Source organism: Arachis ipaensis, chromosome B05 (genome assembly GCF_000816755.2).
Source record: "Arachis ipaensis cultivar K30076 chromosome B05, Araip1.1, whole genome shotgun sequence".
NCBI classification, from domain to species: Eukaryota; Viridiplantae; Streptophyta; class Magnoliopsida; order Fabales; family Fabaceae; genus Arachis; species Arachis ipaensis.
In genome coordinates, this window is record NC_029789.2 from 122,161,222 (window position 1) to 122,171,045 (window position 9,824).

Genomic DNA, 9,824 nt, shown 5'->3' on the forward strand with positions numbered 1-9,824 from the left:
TTCCTCCTGTGTATATATTTCAATAATTTTTAATAATTAATTTTAATTATAAAAAATATATATCCTATTCTATTCTATAACCATCCTTGAAAAGAGAGTTTCTCCCCTAGTGAAAATCCAAATTGAAAAAAAGATTCATTCCCATCATTTACGTTGTCCTTCCATTATCAATTTCTTCTTCATCATCATCTTTACTTCCTCCTCCTCCTATTTAGTTCGTTTCTCTGTTCTCTAATACTATTTTTCGATCTCTTTTTCTTTTTCATTCTTTTTGTTCCTAATCTAACTTGAAGGTGGAGATTATAGAGTTTCAAGGCAGTTGATGTCACTGTACCTTATGGCTCCAACCTTAAGGGGAGTCGTCGCGGTGGAAGGGACAACAGCAGTGGTGGTAGGAATTACCAAGGTGGATGCGGTGGCGACGACGGCTATGGTGGTGGAGGAGTCTAAGGCAGCATGGGTCCCAGTGGTCGCGGTGGAGTTCGTCGTGGTGGTGGATAAGGTGGAGGATGTGATGACGGTCGTGCATGCTACAGCCGTGGTAGAATGGGTCAAGGATTGCAACCAGGGAGGAGGCGGATGCAGAGGCAGGTTTGGCGGCGTTTGTGCCGGCGGAAGCTGCTAGCCTGCTACAACTATAGGCATTTCTGGGCATTTTGCAACAGACTTCCCAACAAGCTCTATGAGAAAATGAAAGTATAAGATTTTAATATATCCCTGCTCATACTTCTCTTTTTTTTTTAATATTATTTTTGTTTATTTAAATTGTATCTTCATAGCAGGTAGCAGCACCAGATTACTCTCAAGGGACGCGCTCCCACCTAGGGGTATTTCTTTTTTCTTTTTGTAATGACAGATTCATAATGATTTGCGATGATGAGTTGTGTGTGTTCCTTACTATTTGATCTGATGTAAATGTCTGTATTGTTGTTGTTGTTGTGCAGAGGCGTCTATCTCCTTGGATGCAGAAAATCCAGAACCGTAAAAATTGTTGCCAGAATTCTAATTGCCCTTCGCCGAAAGGTCTTAACCTGTTTTCTTCTTATCTTCAATTTTGCATCCAATAAGAGCAAGTAAGATTTCTAAGTAATGCAGCATGAATTGTTCGTTTTTTCTTTGGTGTTTGATGTCCTGGCTTCTGTAATTTCAGAATAATTTAGGAACTAAGATAAAAGAAGATCTTTCTGCAGCTACTGTGCAAGTTTATATCCACTCTATTGTGTTTCTATTAATTATTTTGTTCAATTCCTTAAACTATATCTACTATATTCATCGCCCTTTAAGGTAGTGAGTTTCAATTTTAGATTTTTGGGTCTTTCCTCTTCTAAAATTGGGTCAAATTTTTTTTTTCACGACCCATTTCAGCTTTGTTGCTTTCAAATGAAACTTTGTAAATTTCATGTTTATGTTAACTCTGCTACATGATTCTGTTCTTCTCTCTGTGCTTAATATTGCATGCATCTTGGTTTGAATTAATATTGCATTGTAGCTAATATATTATATTCTTCTTCTCCCTGCATAAACAATCTTTTACTGTAGAAAAAACTTTTTGAAAATTAATGAAAATTGGACTGAGATAAATTTACCATAAATACATTATGATTTAATCAACTAGCAGTATTTGACATGATAGAAACTAAACTATATCTACTGTTGTTTTTGTTCAAGGTGAATCTGATCAGAATAAATTGAAAGGAGTTAAGTTGACCTACTGACAGCAAGTAGCAACTATACGCCTGGTTTATCCTACACCACCCGCTCTACCTTTTTTACTTTGTGCTTTGGCATCGTCAGGTAATGTTCTATTTGTTGTATTGCTGTTGGATTCCTTTATAATGTTTGTTGCATGGCTCTCATATAAGGATAGATCTCATACAAGGATAGATCTCAAATGTTATTAGTGGTTTCAACATAGGAAAGCTAGGGTGTCAGCATTTGCTCTATGTCCTTCTGGAGGTCCTTGCACCATTTTCTCCAACTGTAACACAATTTAGCATCCATAGCTTTAGAAATAATTAACCAATGACTAAAGCACAACATAGTTTTAGCTTCATAGTGATCACCAAGTCCTGCTGCTGTTGATCATTACAAGTCAAAAGGAATATAACCAAGTCTCTCCCTATATATATATATATATAGAAATATAGAAAATTTTCATTTGTGCTGTTTTATTGCTTCCCCAACCTTCATTTTCGTTTTATCCAATCAAGAGAAAAGTTAACATAAGGGAGGGTGATGTGCATGAAAAGTTTTTACACACTACAAAATTCAGTTATATAGTCTCAGCCAGTTGTAAATGAATTTATCAAGAAGAAAGACTTCACTGAAAATAAATTTTATAGATGAAGCATGTGATATTTTATTTCTATCAAAGATTCATTATCAGTCTTTCACTCCACAGCTTAAAGTATCATAGTTTAGCAAAGCAGATACCACATATGACCAATCCCCAATTTTTTTTAGACGAATTTTAAAATTCTCTATGATAGCTTCCTTGATAACTCCGCCTATGTTACACTTGCGGTACATACCCAGTCCCAAGCCCGGATAAAGGAGGAGGGTTGTGTTAGGTCTTCGACAACCAACATAAAAATATAGTCGAACCCCCATGACATAAATCAAAGACATTATTGCGCTAAAGCTAGGTCGTTGCCCAGAAGTAACGCGCTGTATGGCTCGAGTACGGTGTCAAATGAGCAAGAGCCGCTGCATCGGTGCCCGGATGTAGTGTTAAATGAGCAAGAGTTCTCGCATTTTCGTGAACGGACGAGGGTAAATAAGCTAGTTCACAAAGTAAAAGGTAAAGGTCGGAGTGACAGAAGGTTGAGATTTGGGACATGGAACATAGGCACTCTAACAGAAAAGTCCATGGAGGTGGTGGACACCATGACAAGGAGGAAGATTAACATTATGTGCCTACAAGAAACAAAATGGGTTGGTGCGAAGGCTAGGGAGTTGGATACTTCTGGCTTCAAACTTTGGTATACAGGAAAGGTGAAGAATAGGAATGGGGTTGGAATAATTGTAGATAAGCAGTGGAAGAAGGACGTAGTGGATGTCAAGAGGGTGGGAGATCGGATCATCTCTATCAAACTTGTGGTGGAGGAATGTGCTTTCCATGTGATTAGCGTCTATGCACCGCAAGTGGGTTCGGACGAACAACACAAGATAAGGTTTTGGGAGGATCTAGAGAGTTTGGTTCAAGACATACCTTTGGGAGATAAGATTTTCTTAGGAGGAGATTTAAATGGCCATGTTGGTAGAGAAGTGACTGGATATGGGAGTATTCACGGAGGCCATGGTTTCGGGGTGATCAATGCCGAGAATAAAACTCTTTTGGACTTTTCCTCAACCTTTAATCTTCTCATCGCAAATACATGTTTTAAAAAGAGAGACGAACATCTTATAACCTATAAGAGTGGCATGACAAGCTCTCAAATCGACTTCTTCCTGTTGAGGAGAGTCGACCGAAAATTTTACATTAGTTGTAAAATTATCCCGGGAGAGAATTTGACAACACAACATAGGGTGTTCGTCATGAATTTCTACGTTGAGCAAAAGTTGAGGAAAAGACATTATACGAAGAACCCAAGGACGAGGTGGTGGCGGATGAAAGGTGAGGAACAAAGAAGCTTCCTAAGACGGGTATGGGAAGAGGCAAAGTGGGATGGAAATGGAAGTGCGGAAGAGATGTGGAGGGAAATGGCAGAAGTTATTAGAAGAACAACAAAAGAAAGCTTTGGTGAATCTAAAGGAATATGACCAAGAGACAAGGAGTCCTGGTGGTGGAATGCCAGTGTACAAGAAAAGATAAAGATAAAAAGGGAGTGCTTTAAAGAGTGGTCTTTATGCTGCAACGCAGATAACTGGGAAAAATATAAGGCGGCTAAGAAAGAGACAAAAGTGGCTGTAAGTGAAGCAAGAATAAGAGCATATGAGGGTCTCTACCAGTCTTTGGACACAAAAGAAGGAGAAAAAGGTATATATAGAATCGCAAAGAGCCGTGAAAGAAGAACGAGAGATTTGGATCAAGTTAAGTGCATAAAGGATAAGGATGGAGAGGTGTTGGCTCAAGATGAGAAGATTAAGGAAAGGTGGAAGAGTTACTTCTACGAGTTATTTAATGAGGGATAGAAGACTCTTCCGAGCCTTGGTCGACTATGCACAAGGGAAGAAGATCAAAACTTTGACTACTATCGAAGAATTCGAGACTTCGAGGTAAAAGAGGCTCTAAAGCAGATGAAAAATGTCAAGGCAGTAGGACCTGATAATATTCCGATTGAGGTTTGGAAGGGTCTTGGAGAAAAAGGCATCAACTAGTTAACCAAGCTTTTTAATGAAATTTTAAGGTCAAAGAAGATGCCTGATGAGTGAAGAAAGAGCACCTTGGTACCTATCTACAAGAATAAGGGGGATATACAAAGTTGCGGAAACTATAGAGGGATCAAGCTTATAAGTCATACCATGAAGTTATGGGAAAGGGTGATAGAACGGAGGTTGAGAAAAGAGACACAAGTAACAGAGAACCAATTTGGATTCATGCCAGGCAGATCTACCACTGAAGCGGTATACCTTTTAAGAAGAATGATGGAGAGGTATCGTAGTAATAAAAGAGATCTACATATGGTGTTTATTGATTTAGAAAAAGCGTATGATAGGGTACCAAGGGAGGTCTTATGGAAGGTTTTAGAAAAGAGGAGGGTAAGGATCACATATATTCGTGCAATTAAAGACATGTATGATGGGGCCACAACTAGTGTGAAGACCCAAGGTGGTGTGACAGAGGAATTTCCTATTGGTATAGGATTACACCAGGGATCATCCTTAAGTCCATACTTTTTCACGTTAGTCTTGGAAGTACTCACAGAGCACATCCAAGAGCCTGCGAGAAGGGAAAACTCTAATATAGAAGTGAAGATTGGAGAAAACACCCTACGAAAAGTTAAAAGTTTTAGGTATCTTGGGTGCATCATACAGGATAATGGAGAGATTGTACATGATGTAAATCATAGGATCCAAGCAGGGTGGTCAAAATGGCGGAGTGCATCTGGTTTTATATGCAACAAAAAAGTGCCTTTAAAACTTAAAGGTAAATTCTATCGCACCGCTATAAGACCGGCTATGCTTTATGATACGGAGTGTTGGGCGGCTAAAGGAGAGCACGAACATAAGCTGAGTGTGGCAGAGATGAAGATGTTGAGATGGATGAGTGGACATACGCGATTGAATAAAATAAGGAATGAAGATATAAGGGAGAGAGTTGGAGTAGCACCCATTGTGGAAAAGATGGTTGAATCGCGTCTTAGGTGGTCTGGACATGTGAGAAGAAGACCGATAGAACATCCAGTCAGGAGGGTGGATGAGATGGAAGATGGACAAGGGGCGAAAGGCAGAGGAGGACCTAAGAAGACCATCCATGAGGTGGTCAAACGAGATCTACATGTAAATGGTCTCTCTGTAGACATGACACATGACAGAGTACAATGGCGTCGTTTGATTCATGTAGCCAACCCTACTTAGTGGGACAAGGCTTTGTTGTTGTTGTTAATGTATAGCTCCCCTGCTGTTCAATTCTTCACCTTAGATCCTGTATATCTCTAATTCTCTATTTATTCTCATGTTATACTTGGTTTCCAATTTTTATTAAGCATATTTTCTTCAATTAAGATCTGTTTCATATATCATAATTTGATATTACCTTGTATCTAAATTTTAATTGTTCTTCATTGGTTGAGCATGTTGGAATTTTAATAGTGATATTTCTTTTTAGAAACTTCATTTCCTCTCTAAGAGGGTTCTTTATTTAGGTTTTGATGTAATTTGAAATCTATTGGATACTGGACTGGTAAGTGTTTTTAGTTGTGAGCTATTAATAATTAATTTGGTGTTGTAAAGTAACATGATAAGGATATTTATAAAAACTAGCTTCAATTTGGTTTATATCATGTTAAGTTTGTCTTCTCAAGTTTCAACCTATCCATTCTAATTGTGAGAAATTACTTCTCTTGATATGATGTGGTTAGCCCTGACAATAGATGGTTCAGATTTAGGCACTTCTAATTATTGTAAGGCTTTACACATAACTGCATCATAGTTTGCATACTTGCAAGACTATTTCCAATGATGAGTATTCATTTGTTTCTAGTATTATATAATTTGGTAGTTGTTTACTAAATAGTGAAATACTTCACATCTGATTAAACTATCTTTTATTGGTACTTTTCTTAAAACTACATTACTCTGATTTTATTTTACATTGTTATTGACTAAACTCATACAATTTAAAAGTTATTACTCTTTACATATAGAATGTGTAACAGTGTAAGTCATTTTTTTATAACTATAAAAGAATAGTGTTTTTTAATTTTGTTGCCTTATGATATTTAGTTATTAGTACAAGTTAAATACGCAAATTATGTATGCGTAAGAAAAAGAAACCCCCTCTAAAATAACATGTAAGTTACCCTTCATGATGTGTCACATTTTAAATGGTCATTACTTAACTATAGTTGGGTTATTTTGTAATTTATTATTTGAGATGGGTAATTGTATAATTTCTTAAAATATTAAAATTCTACCCCATTAATTGAAGCACGTTCTCACGTAATCTCTTTCTACAGTGCATCATTTCTTAACGGGTGGTTGAATTCCCATGGCTCGTAACTTCCCTGTTCTTCCCAGTATAGTCAACGCGGACTTCATTGCTATCTCTTGTCCTCTCACTCAATCCCCCTGAATCACTCTGTTAGTTCGGTTATTAAATTTTTTCATTAAAAAAATATATATTTATTTAATTACAAGATGGAATATATATTCATATTTAAAATATAATATAATAAAATAAATCTATTTTAGCAATGAAGTCGGTGCTGACTATAGGTGCTGACTATACTGGGAAGAATGAAGAAGTTACAAGCCATGGAAATTCAACGACTCGTTAAGGAATGATGCACTGTAGAAAGAGATTGCGTGAGAACGTGCTTCAATTAATGGGATAGAATTTTAATATTTTAAGAAATTATACAATTACCCATCTCAAATAATAAATTACAAAATAACTCAACTATAGTTAAGTAATGACCAATTAAAATGTGACACATCATGAAGGGTAACTTACATGTTATTTTAGAGGGGGTTGGATAGAATTCACCTAATTCTAAACTATACTTATCATAAAACACAACTATTTGCTCATTGTTTTTTAAGGAAAAGATTCAAAAAAATGCATGGACGCAATGCAGTTGTTTGTTGGCATATATGTTCATCATATCTAATGTTTAATACTATTATATGTAATGTATACAATGAGAGCAATTTACCCTTTACTTTCTGAAGAGTAGTTTTTCTTTTTTTTAAGAAAAAAAAAATCTTTTTCAAGTGTGAAGTTTCAATAGGCTTGAATTCTTCTACCTTTTTAATTGTTGGTTTGAATTCTTCTCAGTAAGACCCATTCTCTCTATCTACTATCTTTTACGTTCTAATTTCTAAATACCATGAAATAGGTGCTCATTCTCATGATCTAAAGGTATTTAATTGTTTTAAAATATTTTGTAAGAGAAATAGTTAGTTTGAATTCGTTGTAGTTTACTTAATGCTTTCATTTTTTTAAATTTGTGGTTGTGTTGTTTCTCTTGGTTGGTCAAATAAAAAAGTTTTAATATTTCTCTTTTAATATATATTGAACATGAAATTGAAACTGTGGTGAAAGTGGATAGTACTATGAGTGTGAATAGAGGAATGATTAAAGGGAGAACCACTCACGGAAAAAAGAGAAAAGGGCAAGAATAGGTACTCTTATTTTTCCAAGTGCTCTGCAATCTGGATGCTTATAGTTTTTTTGTTTAATTCTTGAGTATAACAAATTGTGATTTTTCCTTCCTTTTAAATTTGTTCTTTTCATTATCTATATGTTATAATCTTGATACTATTTATATAAAAGTGGTTGTTGATCCAATTTTACCGAACTCTAAAGTATACAAATTTCAATCACTTTATGTTCTACATTTGTCCTTAATGCTCTATGGTTCACCAAAGCCACCCTCTTCCTTAGCAATTTGTAGCGAGATTAACATCTAACTAAGGTGCTTAAAGCCACAAAGTTGTTGATCCATGAAAGTTGCTATACAAATTAGTGAATTACTACTTATTGTAAAACATAAAAATCAAAGGGGATGTGCCATTGATACCAATTTTCTGGATTAATATCTATAGAGGACAAAGTTGGTTCTAACTTTTTTTTTGCTCCTTTTAGGAAGTTATTGCAGAATCTTCTTCTTCTTCTTATTATTATTACATTCAGATTTTTTTCTTCTTATTATTATTCGATTTATTGGCTAAAACATTTGAGATTGGTTAGTACCCGAGTTTTTAGAGAGATTTAAACTATGGATATAACTGAGTTTGAGAAAAAATTGTTTCTCGAAAGTGATGCTCAGCTAAGATGATTGAATATATCTTCAATGATAAGTGGTAATTGCATTGACTATATTATCTCTCTTTTATTCTTATAGTCTTTATGGTAGTTTAAGAATTATGATGGATGATATTTTATTTTGAGTTTCTTATGATGGGAAATTTTAAACTTTTTATTTTTCAGGCTAAGTCTATATAGATATGTAGATGTCATCTATTTTATGGATAAATATTTTTGTCAATATTTATTTTGTTTATAATTTTGGCTACCACCAAGACAAATTCTTAGTTATCAAATATTTTTATTAGTGAGCATCATGCTTATGATTTCTCTTTAATATCCTGTTTCTACCTCTTGATTGTTTGTAATTTTCATTGCCTTATGATTTACTTGAATAGCAATAGAGGTAATTTTTTAAGGTTCTATCCTCTTTGATTACGTTATATCCTGAGACGTGAATTGCACTTAGAAAATGAAAAAATAGGATTAATTATGAATAATTCAAATTTATCTTATAATAATGATATTTTTAGTGCATTTATAAACGAAAATCATCTTATGGATAATGTTTTCTGTATTTTTTGTTCTTATTTGATTAATTGCATTTTCTCTACTTCCTTTGGTGAAATTATTATATTGCACTATGAGTAGATCTCAACTCTTTGAGGCATTGACCAATGAGTAATAGTTTAAATGGCATAATCTCCCCATATTCATCTAAGAGATTGCGGGTTCGAGTCTTCATATCTTTGGTAAAAAAAAAAAAACCTCTTTGAGGCATTGAAAATGTTAAATTATACAGTTGGTCCTATACTTTCAGTGAAATTACAAATTGGTCTTTACACTTTAAAAGTTTGTAATTGAGCCTCTAAAGAGAATTAAAATTTTTAATTTAGTCTCTGTCCCTCAAAAAGTGTTGATTTAATAGAATATTCTCAGAATATGCTGAGAATATTTTGTTTTAAAGTGTAAAAACTAATTTACAATTTTACTAAAAATGTGGACTAACGATGTAATTTAACACATTGAAAAACTATGATTTTCGGTGTTGATGTTAATTTTGATTACAGGAGGACAAAAGTTCAAACTTGATGGTTTTGAATTCCAGTTGGTTTGGAGAGTTTATACTCAATGAACGCAAGTCAACATACCTTCAATGACAGCTTTAGGATCCATACTGCGTCAAATTGTAATGATAATGTATTGTAGAAGTTGTGTTTTTAGGATTGTTTATGATCTTTGTAAAAAATGTGTTTTATCATTGAAAGAATTTTGCCTTTACTATATGTATCAACTAAATTTTTTTTTATGCTTTTTGGTTTTCCTGTCTTGAAAATAAATGGTTGAAGATAATATATTACAATTAATTTATGATTGATATATTTATATCATGATTATTTTATCTTTAAAT

General features: G+C 34.4%; 1 protein-coding gene across 5 annotated transcripts; it reads left to right on the forward strand.

Annotated features, from left to right (window-relative positions):
* On the forward strand, window positions 73–9,767 carry LOC110272304. 5 transcript variants are annotated; one of them, XR_002363492.1, is made up of 5 exons: window positions 74–696; window positions 780–827; window positions 945–1,023; window positions 1,669–1,794; window positions 9,484–9,767. XR_002363492.1 is itself a non-coding variant. In XM_021124383.1 (5 exons), exons 1-4 carry the CDS (start codon window positions 547–549, stop codon window positions 1,153–1,155), a joined length of 282 nt encoding a protein of 93 aa, XP_020980042.1. In that variant the 5' UTR covers window positions 76–546; the 3' UTR covers window positions 1,156–1,201; window positions 1,669–2,209. The 5 variants fall into 5 exon arrangements, 3 of the variants coding, with proteins under 3 accessions (XP_020980040.1, XP_020980041.1, XP_020980042.1); XM_021124383.1 differs by lacking the exon at window positions 9,484–9,767 and adding an exon at window positions 1,151–1,201 and having other exon boundaries at window positions 76–696; window positions 1,669–2,209; XR_002363493.1 differs by lacking the exon at window positions 9,484–9,767 and having other exon boundaries at window positions 73–696; window positions 783–827; window positions 945–1,073; window positions 1,669–2,209.